This window comes from Mandrillus leucophaeus, unplaced genomic scaffold (assembly GCF_000951045.1).
Source record: "Mandrillus leucophaeus isolate KB7577 unplaced genomic scaffold, Mleu.le_1.0 Scaffold901, whole genome shotgun sequence".
Lineage (NCBI taxonomy): Eukaryota > Metazoa > Chordata > Mammalia > Primates > Cercopithecidae > Mandrillus > Mandrillus leucophaeus.
The window spans coordinates 218,920-232,203 of record NW_012109820.1 but is presented as its reverse complement, the minus strand read 5'-3'; the positions used below and the strand labels follow the sequence as shown (position 1 = coordinate 232,203).

The following is a 13,284-nucleotide window of genomic DNA, read 5'->3' as shown; positions in this document are numbered from 1 at the left end:
CTTTTCAAATATAAATTACATATTTCTGAACTATTAAATAAGTAAAAACTTTAAAAATCTGGCCCTCACTTTGCATAGTCAAATAACTGTGTTGCCTAAAAACCCAGAGCCTAGGCCGGGTGTGGTGGCTCACGCCTGTAATCCCAGCACTTGGGGGGCCAAGGTGAACTGATCACCTGAGGTCAGGAGTTTGAGACCAGCCTGGCCAACATGGTGAAACCCCGTCTCTACTAAAAATATAAAAATTAGCTGGGCGTAGTGGCGTACACCTGTAGTCCTAGCTACTTGGGAGGCTGAGGCAGGGGAATCACTTGAACCCAGGAGGTGGAGGTTGTAGTGAGCCAAGATCGTGCCACTGCACTCCAGCCTGGGCAACAGAGTGAGACTCCATCCCACTCCCACCAAAGAAAAACTGGAAAAAAACCAAACCAAACCAACCAAACAAACAAACAAACAAAAAAACAACCCGGAGCCTAATTCAGGGCTACTAATCAAGAACACCTAAGAATTCAGCTTGTTGATAAAGACACAATTGTTTGAAATAGAAAGAAAGGAAAAACACTCTACAGCAGATGGGAGTTATATTCCCAGCTCAGAAAAATTTCCTTAAGCAATAAGTACTTACTACGATTCTACTGTATTTCTCTACAGTGTAATAAGTGGGAGGTAAAAGTTCTGCCCTCAGAAATACTACTTGATAAGAGGGGAAACTCACAGGAGACAGTGGAAAAAAACATCGCCTCACTACCACTTGCTGGGATTACTACGACAGCCTCGGAACAACCAAGCTCAGCCAACCCCAACCCCAAGATATTTTGTCCGTTGCCAGAATCATCTTTTTAAACACAAATTTGAATATATAATTCCTCTGCTTAAAACTGCCTCAGTGTCTTCAGTATAAAATAATAGCTACTATCTAGTGAGCCCTTACCACATGTGCCAGACGCTGTGCTAAGCTTACACATACTACTAGAAAATCCAAATTCACAGCCTGCACAGGAAATTCTTCAATTTTAGCTTTTCTTTTCTTCTAATATAGCCTATGTTCCAGCCATACTAAGCTACTTACAGTTCTCTGAATCCAACAAGTTGCCTTGTATCTCCAGGACTGCTGGGATACACTTTCTTCTCACCTACTTTTTACTGGTTCATATATAGCCATCCACCAAAATTTAAGTCAGAAGTCTTCCCCTTGTTTTGCTATTTATTTCCTCCTCTTCTGAGCTCCTATTGTCTGTTTACCTGGTGTTCAAACTGTGAGCTCTTTGAGGGCCAGGACCGTAACTTCCATTGGTTCAACCACAGAACCTAGCATAGTCTTGGCACATGAGAGATAACACATTATAATAAAGACTTATCCAATCACAAATTTCCTACTTCCTGGTTTAGGACTATTTTCACCCCAGTCAAAGTAGTGAAGATCAAATGTGATTGTGGATGTGAGAATGCTGTGAAACTACAAATTGTAACACACACATAAATTACATTTTATTGTTATTCTCTCAAAAGACGAGGGGGTAAGAGGTGAAGCTGAACAGGTGAACAACATCATAAAGGCCAAAAGATGCAAGTTCCAAGAAAGAAGTTAAGCAGTCAAGGAAGATGAGCACAGAGGAAAGAAGGGTTAGATTTAACTAGAAAAATGTTAGCAATAACATCAAAGAGAGCAATTTCAAGGGGAGCAGTGGTCTAAAGTTGGGTCTTGGCTGTGGTGCTATTCATGATGCAGGAATGACTGTGACTATACATTTAAAAGAATATGTTATCTTTACAGTGGTAATTCTCTTAGCATCCACTCATCTGATGCCACACTAATCTACATTGTTGAGTGGCCTGTAAAACATACTAACTAGTGCCCCTGGCCACTCAGCTGGAGACTAGGCTGGTACTCTCGGCATGCTAGCAGCTTCTGCTCCCACTAGTTGAGTTCTATGCTTACTTGTTATGCTTGTTCCCAAAGCTACTCATGCTGGTTGTACATGTCACTGTAATTATGTAATTTAATTCAATAACTGATGAAATATGAATGAGAAAAAAGGGGCAGCTATTTACATGAATGCTATGTTGAATGCTTTGCAAAGATTTATGGAGGAGAATAACTCCTAGGCCTTTTGGATTTGATACAGAGGGAGCAACTACAATAATTATAGAAATCTAAAAGTTTGGACTCAGATTACATAGCAACTTTAAAAAAATAAGATCTAGCCATGATAGGCAATACATTATGGGTGAGGTTTATGCAAGAAAACCAAAGGAGAATTGCAATCAATTCCATTCAAAGAAAATATCTTGGCCTTATATCAGAGATTGGTAAGTGTGAATTTGTACATTTTAATTTAAAATAAAATGCAAATCCTTGCTTGAATCAACTACCAGTCCTAATCTCTTTAGTTAAGAGGCTTTTATGTTAGTCTCTTTATGAGGATTTAGAGCTCTTCTTCATGTCATTAAAATGCCAGTACTGGGCATTACATTTAACTGAGTATGAGTAAAATCTAATTATCAAATTAAAAAATAGTCTAACAAAGCTTAATGTGAGCAATCTTTCTAATATTAGTCAATTAAGAGAACCAAATAAATAAGAAGTCAATACATGAAACTACCTTACCTTATCCATTAAGTATGTAGCAGCAGAAAATCTTTTAACTAAGAACGTATTCCACATCATCAGTGCAATGCCTAGATAGCAAGCAGAAGTAGTAAACAGAATGCTTATATATTCTCACTTTTATTACACATAACAAATTACTGTCTTTCTTAAGCTTATTAAGCTATATGGACTACTTTTATTCCATTTTTTATGTCTTATGTAATATTTATAAAGTTCTTGAAATCTTTAACTTCATTTAAAATCTGATTTAATAAGAATCAGAACAGGGCTGTGTAAGAGTATGTCTAAATTGCCACTAAGCATGAAGAAAAGAGTTACATCATTAATTATGAGAGAAATACAATGTCACAGTGAGACAGCATTGCCTAACCACCAAAAAGGCTAAAAACAATGTTGAAATTATAATAACAAGTATTAGGATATGGAACCAATGGAACACTCATGCATTACTGCTGGTACAATAACTTAGTAAAACCACAGGGAAAACTGCTGGGGGGTAGCTACTGAAGCTAAACATGTGTCTACTCTATCACCCAACAATTCTGCTGGGTATATACACTAGAGGAATGAATACAGAACGTATATGTATGAGATTGTTGGGAACAGTTTTATTCCCAACAGCCAAACACTAGAAACAATCCCAATGTCTGCCAATTGATTTTTTTCATCTATAACTACAAACTAAAGTAATATATAAAAAAGTATTAAAAGCAAAATAATAATAATAATAATAAAACAGTCTGGGCAACATGGTCAGAACCCATCTCTATGAAAAAATGTTTAACAAATTCGGCATGGTGGCACATGGCTATAGTCCCACTCGGATGCTGAGGTGATAGGACAGCTTGAGCTCAGGAGTTCAAGACTATTGTGAGCTATGACTGTGCCACTATACTCCAGCTGGGGTAACAAAGCAAGACCCTGTTACTACTCACTGAGCTGTGGCATTAAAATTAAATTTCTGAAACAGTTGTCAATTAGGCAGTGTAAACATGGCATTTCACATGCTGTTATTACTACCCTTGTAGCTGAGTCCGTCTATGAGTAGGGCCCCTCACAGGCTTTGAGAAGCCAGGAACCTTACTCAGTGGGTAAAGATATAAATAGGTAAAGGCCTGACTTGAAGAAATACTAGTCTGAAGTCAGTAACTTAATTTTATCAGTAAGGATAGGATAATCTAAACATGATATTTTCCAAATCAGTCAAGGTAAATATATATATATATATATATATTTTGGATGAAGGTAAGATCTAAGAGAAGAATAAGTAATTTTCAAGTTCTCTTCAAGTAAAATGGGACATTTTACAATTTCTGCAACTGGATTTCATATCACCTGCAAGAATGTGATAGAGGTGAAAAATACATAGCTTCTCCAGAATTTATCACAGAGACGTAAGTTGATATCTCCTCTTACTCAGCCTAACACCAAGTCTCATCACTTACTAAGGTTACTAACTAGCTTAGTGCTGATATCCTCAATTCCCTTAATGAAACCCATCTATCTATTAAATGGAATCTGTTTATAAGTTCAATATTTTTTCAAGGAGATATCAGTAGTTGCCAAGGTCTGGCAGCTAATGGAGAATATTCACATCCATTATAAGAAGCAAAAGATAGTTGCTACAGTCTAATCTTATTAGGCTTTTGGCTATCAAGATTTTTTATTAAGAATTACAGTCCTGAGAAATCCATCCCTCTTTCCTTCACGATCTGTGAAGGGTGTAATGAAGGCAGCTGTTCTGCCTCTATCATTGATTTCCTCTTTCCTTGGAAAACTAGATGCAGAACAGCTGTCTTAATTACACCCAGGAATAGTAGTCAGCTTGGGGAACAGAAGTGGTGATTACTACCAGTTGTTTTGCCCTTTTATAAATAGCACTTTTCCAAGTAGTTAAAATGGCCAGTACTATTTATTTTATTTTATTTTTTTAGAGAAAGGGTCTCACTCTGTCACCCAGGCTGGAGGCAGTGGTGTGATCACAGCTCACTGCAGCCTTGAACTACTGGGCTCAAGAGACCCTTGCACCTCAGCCAATACACAGTAATACGTTAGGTTGCAGGATAATCAAATAAAAATTTAACAGGTTGTGAATCTTTAAATTCACATCCTGTTAAATCAGGAAGCCTCTTTTAGATCAACCAGTGATGTTTCTAACATCTGTTTACTTACCATTTTGAACATGTGCATTAAAAATGTGCTTCAAGTGTTCTATTGACCTAACAAAAAAACGTGCTTCCTTACATACAGGGAGAAAAAAAAGAGAAAGAAAAAGAGGTATCATTTAATAGGTTTTACCATTATCAATGGAGACTTCTTACATACATTTCTGCATAAAGCTACCTAAGAATGTTGCAATAATAACATGAAATTATTGGGTAGGAAATAACTTTTGATAACTTAAACTGTCCCTCTTCAACTCACATTACCTATTACAGTGATTAATTCCTAGAAGCTCCTTGGTCATATGGGCTAACATATGGATTCAAATTTGCTGTGGTTTGAATATCATAGCAATATTCTCTCCAATAAATATTTGAATTTCATATAGATGTAAAAACAATAAGCTTACTTTTGTAGATACAATTCATTCACTCATCATTCAACAAATATTTATTGAGTATCTAGTATGCACCAAGCCCTATTTGAAGGATGATGGATTCCATAATGAACAAAACAGACCCAAAGTCTTGCCTTCATTGAGTTTAAATTCTAGTGAGGGACCTACGTAATAAACATAAGTAAATATATTACATTTAGTATGTTAATGGTAAGTGCCAAAGAGAAAACAATTAAAGCAGGAAGGAAATATGAAGTATCAGATGGGATGTTTGAAATTCAACTCTTTCTAATCAAAGAAGTTTACATATTAAAACTCAAATACAGAATGCAACACTGATGAAATCATTCAGATGTCTGCTAAATAATTTTGTAGCTTGTACATCATCATCAAACATATCATCATTGCCAATACATATTGTGTTGAAATTTCTCCGAAGGTAATATTATTGTTTTGAGCCTTATAAAATTGTGTGTGTCAAATGGTGGAGCTGAGACTGTGGTTGGATGGGACAAGATGAATATTTAATGGTAAAAACAAACTAGTAAAACAACAACTTCTTTTAAATGTAAGCAACACTAATGATACCGATAACACTAGTCAAAATGTTAGGTACTATGCATTCATTTTCTCAAAATATGCAATAACCTTTTGAGATAACTACTATTACAGCCTTCGTTTTAGGAGAATGTTGAAACAGAGTTCAGAAACTGTGTGCTATGATGATTATAAGCTCTATGCAGCAGCCATGGGGCTTGACATCAGCTTTGTCTATGCCCCCTCTGCAAGCTGCTTTTGGTTTATAAACAAATACTACAAAGCAGAATTTTCTTCTTAAATGCCACTTTTTTAGACTTGAATTTGAAATTAATTCATTCAGATTTTAGAAATTATTATGTTCTCATCCTAGACATAACATTCCTTTTTAATAAAATGGAAAAGTAACACAGTTAAGTAGAGAGCCTGTATATGATCGCCATTCAGGTTGTAGTCAACTGAAGAGGGTGACTTGAAGGGCATTAAGGGGATCCTCTGTCCTAAAATCATTTTTTGGTCAAGGTTTAATTGATCAAAGACTATTCCTTTATTTAAATCACTTACTTTCATAATGTCTTCCTTTAATATATGTGATTACAGTTTTTTGGAGGAAGGAAGAGTATCGTTTCCATTAATCTATTAGCATGAATTAGTTCATCTGTGAGAGTTCTCTACAATAGTACAACCTCACATAAGGATGATAAAGGTAAGAATTTTGATTTGAGAGGAATAATTTACCAGGGCACTGACTAGGGAAGTCTAAGTGAAGGACTGATTGGCAAAGAGGAATATTTACAATATGTTTTTAGATCTTATTTGATCATGGCACCTTCATTTTAAAAAGGAGGGAGAAGGAGGTAGAAAATAACAGGCCAGAGATTCAGTGGCTCTCTTGAGCCAGAAGCTTGTCAGCAATTCAGCTGGGATCCAAATCTCTGCCTTCTGCCTCCAGGCTTGGGGCCTCCCCCTATGCTGCTTCTAGACTGTGAATGCCCTGGTAGAAACAGTGGCTACCAAAAGCAATAGAAAATGACGCCTGAGCAGAGAGCTGAGAGGGCAGCAAGGCTAACCTTGGACTAGAGTCAACCCTGGGCACAATCTGCCTCTTTGTTCTTCTGAGGCAAACAGAAGTAACAGATAAATACATATTTGAACAATCAGACACTAGGTTAATCTCAGAACCTTCACTCTTGACTTTTATCATGATGACTATAATATTAAGAATATTCTGTTAGGTTGATGCCATTTCATGCAGGAATTCAGAAGGAAATAAACAATATACTTGTCACAACCTAACTAGGGAGTAGGGCAAAGGACACTGGCTTTAGATAAAGAGAACCCTACATTTAAATCCTGACACTTACTTAGCTGTGTGTCTGCAGGGAAGAAACTTAACTTCTCTGAGCCCTAGTATTTTCTTCTTTAGAGCGGGGCTAATGACAGTATCTATACTTCACAGGTTTACTGGGAGGATTATAAGAGGAAATACGTGAAAAAGGTCTACTCTAGTTAGCACAGAGGCATTACAATGGGGAAAAAGCCAGTGTTTACCATAAGCTAATTAGACAGTCCCCACATATGAATAGCATGAACACAGAAGCAGAAATAACATGAAAGAGGCAACGAGAATCTCACCTCTGGATCTTTATTCCACTGAACAACATACTCCCAGCAGCAATGTGCGTGCAACACATCGAGCTCAAGGCTACAAGGAAATTGCTCATAGGCTAAATGCAGTAAGTCTGGAAGTCAGAAGAAAGCAGTGATGTTATTTTTTTCCTTAATGAACACTCGGCCACATCTTTCCTCTCTGGATTTCATGTTTCTCATTATTGGTGTATCACCTGGTATGGCTCCTAAGTCCATCTCCACCTCTGATACCTCAAGGAAACCTCTGTTAACACCTTCTTTGGGTTCATCTGGGTTTTCTGCATCTCTTTCTTCATTAGCCAGTTTTAATACTTCAGGGCTGAAGTCCTGTTTAAATATCCACTTGGCTACACTGTCTGCAATGCCACCTATAGTTTGGAGACAAGGAAGAAAATAAAAATTTACAACACACACGGCAGTGTTTGCCAATGGGAGCCAATTTCCTTACGAAGAGATCTAAGCGACACGTTTATTTCTGAGCCTGAAGGTGACCCGAAAAAGCCCTGAGCTTTACAGCAGTGTTCCTACCTACCACGCAACTTGTGAGGGCAACAAGCGGGATATTTACGATGTCAGGGCATCCTTATACTCTCAGAAAATGTTAGATAAATATAAATGCACAAGCATATGTCTGTATACCATTTGCTTTCTATGTTCAAAAATTTAAAATACACTTTACAGGAGACAAAAAAATTAATATATCCTTAAAACACTTTTACTTCAATTATAAGTGAAAATAGATTGGTTAGAATGACACTTGTCTAGGCTCCTAAGACCAATATAATATTACTTTTTTTTTTTTTTTTGAGATGGAGTCAGGCTTTGTTGCCTAGGCTATAGTGTAGTGGTGCGATCTCGGCTCACTGCAACCTCCGCTTCCCAGGTTCAAGCGTTTCTCCTGCCTCAGCCTCCCAAGCAGCTGGGATTACAGGCACATGCCACCACGCCCAGGTAATTTTTTTGTATTTTTAGTAGAGATGGGGTTTCGCCATGTTGGCCTGGCTGGTCTCGAGCTTCTGACCTCAGGTGATCCGCCTGCCTCGGACTCCCAAAGTGCTAGGATTACAGGCATGAGCCACCGTACCCGATAAATATTACTTTTTTTTTTTTTGGAGACAGAGTTTTGCTCTTGTTGTCCAGGCTGGGGTGCAATGGCGCAATCTCAGCTCACTGCATCCTCCACCTCCCAGGTACAAGGGATTCTCCTGTCTCGGCCTCCCAAGTAGCTTGGATTACAGGCATGTGCCACCATACCTGGCTAAATTTTTTGTATTTAGTAGAGACAGGGTTTCACCATGTTAGTCAAGCTGGTCATGAACTCTTGACAACAGGTGATCCACCTGCCTCAGCCTCCCAAAGTGCTGGGATTACAGGCATGTGCCACCGTGCCCAGCCCTATTACTTTTAATAATCAACTAATTTGCCTATATGCAATATTTATGGGCCTAATTTAGCCATAGCTACTCAACAGCATTATACTATATCATGTTTCAGTCATCAGTATAGTACAAAAAATTGTAAACACATGCTGAAAAATGTTCCAGATGTTTAAAGAGCACTGTTTATTATCAAAAACAAATTATACTTCTATTGTTTACCAAAACTTTCTCAGTCTTTCCTCATCTTTTGATTCAGATAAAAACCTTTCCACAAAAAGAATGCCTCACAGTAAATTCACAATTGTCAGTGAAAATAAATGCGAGCAATATGCTGGGTGATCTAATTTCTTATGTTTGGCTTCTAAATCATTGGAAAATTCTCATTCCAGAATTAAGCCCCTGATTCCATTGCTTAGGTTAATATTCAAACGGCATCCTTACCCCTTCACTAGGTGGCAACATGAAGTGTGGTGAGTTTGCAATAAAAAAATGGTCATGAGTTTTATAAAGAATGAGAAAACAAGTAAACTAAAAATCTATAAATACGTGGGTATTTATAAACCTCACATACAGTCCTTCCAGTATCAAATGCCTAAAAGAGCTGCTGATACAAGTGTGAGCCCCCAAAGACAACTAAAAATGTAAGATGTTTATGTTCCTGCAAGATATCAGCACAGGAACCCAAATGACTCCAGGACAGCAGAAAGTGATGCTTCACAACAGAGGAATAACATTCTGTGGATATTAGGAGGAAGAAGAGAAAATCTGCAGTTAATGAATCGTGAAAGGTTTCCTGGAGGAGAAGCATTTGAGCTGGACCTTGAAAGATGAGTAAGATTTTGATATCCATGAGTGAGAGAGGCAGGGAAAGGGAAGAGGATAGGCCCAGATCTAAGACAGGAAGCACATGGATGCTTCATTTTAACTAAAGTCTAGGAAGCAAATGAGAAAGAAATAGAAAAATCAGTTGGATTCAAAGTCAAAAGTTATTGGAGAGTAAGTTTAAGAGTTTATGCTTTGTTCAGGCAATTCTTGAACTCACTATCTCATGATCCCCTTAAAATTACTGGCAATCCCAAAGAACTTTGGTTTATGAGTTACAGCTGTCAGTCTTTATGGTACTAAAAATTAAAACTGATAAATAAAAAATATTTTATTAGTCCATTTTGAAATGAAAATAATAAACTGATTACATGCTAATATTTTATGAAAATAATTACATTTGACCAGTAATCCCATTACTGGGTATATACCCAAAGGATTATAAATCATTTTACTATAAAGACACATGCACATGTATGTTTATTGCGGCACTATTCACAATAGCAAAGACTTGGAACTAACCCCAATGTCTATCAATGATAGACTGGATAAAGAAAATGTGGCACATACACGCCATGGAATACTATGCAACCACAAAAAAGGATGAGTTCATGTCCTTTGCAGGGACATGGATGAAGCTGGAAACCATCATTCTCAGCAAACTAACATAGGAACAGGAAACCAAACACTGCATGTTCTCACTCGTAAGTGGGAGTTGAACAATGAGAACACATGGACACAGGGAGGGGAACATCACACACCAGGGCCTGTGGTGGGGTGGGGGGCTAGGGAAGGGACAGCATTAGGAGAAATACCTAATGTAGGTGACAGGTTGATGGGTGCAGCAAACCACCATGGCACATGTATACCTACGTAACAAACCTGCATGTTCTGCACATATATCCCAGAACTTAAAGTATAATAAATAAATAAATAAATCAAACCACCATGGCACATGTATACCTACGTAACAAACCTGCATGTTCTGCACATATATCCCAGAACTTAAAGTATAATAAATAAATAAATAAATAAATAAAAATCTGGCCTCATACAGACATGTAAGTGAAAAAAGGAGGACTCCTGAGGTCCTCTGACCACTCTTTGAGAATCACTGCCAATTGTCTTAGGCAGAGGGAAGCACCTAGCGGTTCCTGAGCATGGAACTGACCAAATGAGACTTTAGAGAAAATTAATTTAGAGGAAGTATACAGAAGGTTATTGTTATTTTTTAAATCTGAGTGTATTTTTCTTTCTCTATTCTTTCCGTCGTTTCTATTAAAAGAAACCCTCGTAACATAACAATATGGATGTAAATGCTCAAATAAACTTCAGCTTACCTTTTCCTCCTTCTAATAACTTTTTAACAGAAAGCCTTGGAAGTGGCTCAGCCTGCAGTGATGATACTTTGGAGGTCTGAGTGTTCCCTTTGCTGTGAAGCAGAGTCTGAAGTATGAGACAATCCTCCAGCTGTTTCAGAAGGAGTTTCCAGTACTCAGTGTCAAGAGAAAGTGCCTCCCAGGAATCAGTGAGGGCCTCTGAATCAGCACCCAAAACTGTTTGAGAAAACTAATAAAAAATGCACTGGTGATTCTCTGCCAAAGATTCTGAATCAATATTAACTTGAATGAGCTTTTAACTTGAAAGCTGATGGATACTGAGGATACATCACAAAGCAACACATAAATGCTATTTCCCAAATATTACTACTTGGCTGGATGAAACATGAGGGTCAGGAGTAGACTGGAAACTCATAGGCAAGGATGGTGAGTTCAGATATTTATAAGGAGTCCTGCACTAATGGCCCTGATTCAACCAGTGTACATTTCAAAGTTTTCTGGGCCATCTTTGGCAAAGGCCACAGTTTCGTCTAGCACTACCATCAAAAAACTTATATCTCTTCAGAATGCACTCTTCAACCTAAAAAAAAATCTGAAATTTCATCTCTCTCCATCATAATGAACATTGCAAGCAGGCAATATTAAATTTAGCCTATAAACAACAATGACGTGAATCTCCACAGACCTATTTGGTGTCTCATCCAAATTAACATAACACCCCCTGGGAAAAATTATTTGATCTACCATGAGCTGTAAAGGAAATGTGAGTCCTCAAGAGATGAGAAAAAAACACAGTAGGATACTGTCATGTGGCAACTGCTAAATTCAAGTATCCATGGCGTCATTCTGAATAAACAAATTAAGGGGAGCACCTCTCATCCCTCTCCCCGCTCCAAAAAACCCCCCAAAAAAACCCAGAAAAGGAAAGCATCCCCTTAGCCTACTGGATGTGTACAGATCTAAACCATACCTTTACCCACTTACTTTTTTCTCTGTCATGTTGTTTGATATCTGCGCAGCAACAGAATGCCCAACATGTGCAGACAACAGAGCAGCTCCATTGTTCTCAGACTGAATACAGGCTGTGCGCATCTGCTGCCACCATGGGGACACAGACTGAGAATCCCAGGTCTCATCGATGGCCACTATAGGGATAGGAGGATAGGAGAAAACTGAAAAATAAACTCTTACCCTGTCAATTTTTTGGGACTAACCATTTATGTTAAACATAATGTTAAAACTAAGTTCCCTACTGATATATTTTTATATTTCTCAGTGAAGTGGAAGTCTAACACTCTATTTTATTCAGAACATTTCTATTCCATTTATTTATGCTCTTTTAGTCATCTTTGTTCTCAATCAATATTAAATCCTTATTTGGAATATTTCATCATTATTGAAAACTATTGAATATTTTAATAGATTAATATTCTGATAATCATACAAAAAATAACAAGAAAAACATTACCTCCCCTAAGACCATTCCATTTGCCTTACTGAGTTAACATGTATTGTTCAAATCATGTTTTTTTATGATGATACAAAATATAAAACTTCATAAATTAAAGCATAAGTCAAATGCATTAAAAGTATTCTATTAATACATAAAAGAATCTCTATGGTGAAATGTTTTGTATACTATAGACTCCTTCTGTTAAGGGATCCTATCTACTCTCCCATCTTTTTGTGACATTTCAAACACGAAGCTTTGTTTACAGGAGCAACAAACTTTGTTTACCTTTCATCTTGCTCAGGAGGGACAGCATGGTATGAAGACAGCAGACTGACTGTGGTTTATCCAAAATATCCTTTTCCTTCGAAAGCCAAACACTCAGGAGCAGAGACTGAAATCAAATTTAAATCTTTTTCAGTCTAAAAAAAAATTTAACATCGAAAAATCTTACACTTTCCTAGACAGCAGATGCATGCATATGGATGATGCAGCTTCTTGAGGTGAAAAAATAAGCAGTTGCTTGCTGTATCGTGTAATGTGAGAGGGAGAATGAGGTCCCTTGTCTACCTAGGAGATTCTCTATAACCTGTTGTATATTTAAACTTCACTGTTTCCAACTCTTCTTTGGGTTAAGTATTGCCTTCCAATCCAAATCTCTATTAAGGAGCACATTACCAGATAGGAGTTACTACTACGTGAGCATAGATTTGCTGTTGATTAACGAGGTATCACTTGGCTGTAGGTTTTGACAGGAGAGAGGTAAGATCTGGAGCTGTGGATCTTAGCCTTGCCTTGGCCGTACAAAGGTATTGCAGACGTGGCAGTGAGGAACAATATATAAAAGTATCAAACTCCAATTTTTAAATCACTAATAAGTTATGAAAAAACAGACTTTAAACAAAAAACTTAAGTCAACATAAGTGACTTTTAAA

The 13,284-nt window shown here is 37.4% G+C and overlaps 1 protein-coding gene across 1 annotated transcript in view; it reads right to left on the bottom strand.

Moving 5' to 3' along the window:
* The window catches only part of RAB3GAP2 (RAB3 GTPase activating protein subunit 2 (non-catalytic)), a 133,426-nt gene that overhangs the window by 11,300 nt on the left and 108,842 nt on the right, over positions 1-13,284 (bottom strand). The window contains exons 22-28 of the mRNA XM_011969738.1: positions 12,638-12,743; positions 11,884-12,044; positions 10,900-11,128; positions 7,553-7,726; positions 7,344-7,450; positions 4,784-4,850; positions 2,609-2,679 (exon numbers count right to left, since the gene is read on the bottom strand). Of these exons, the coding sequence (XP_011825128.1) occupies positions 2,609-2,679; positions 4,784-4,850; positions 7,344-7,450; positions 7,553-7,726; positions 10,900-11,128; positions 11,884-12,044; positions 12,638-12,743 (915 nt within the window). The remainder of the gene's footprint in view (positions 1-2,608; positions 2,680-4,783; positions 4,851-7,343; positions 7,451-7,552; positions 7,727-10,899; positions 11,129-11,883; positions 12,045-12,637; positions 12,744-13,284) is intronic.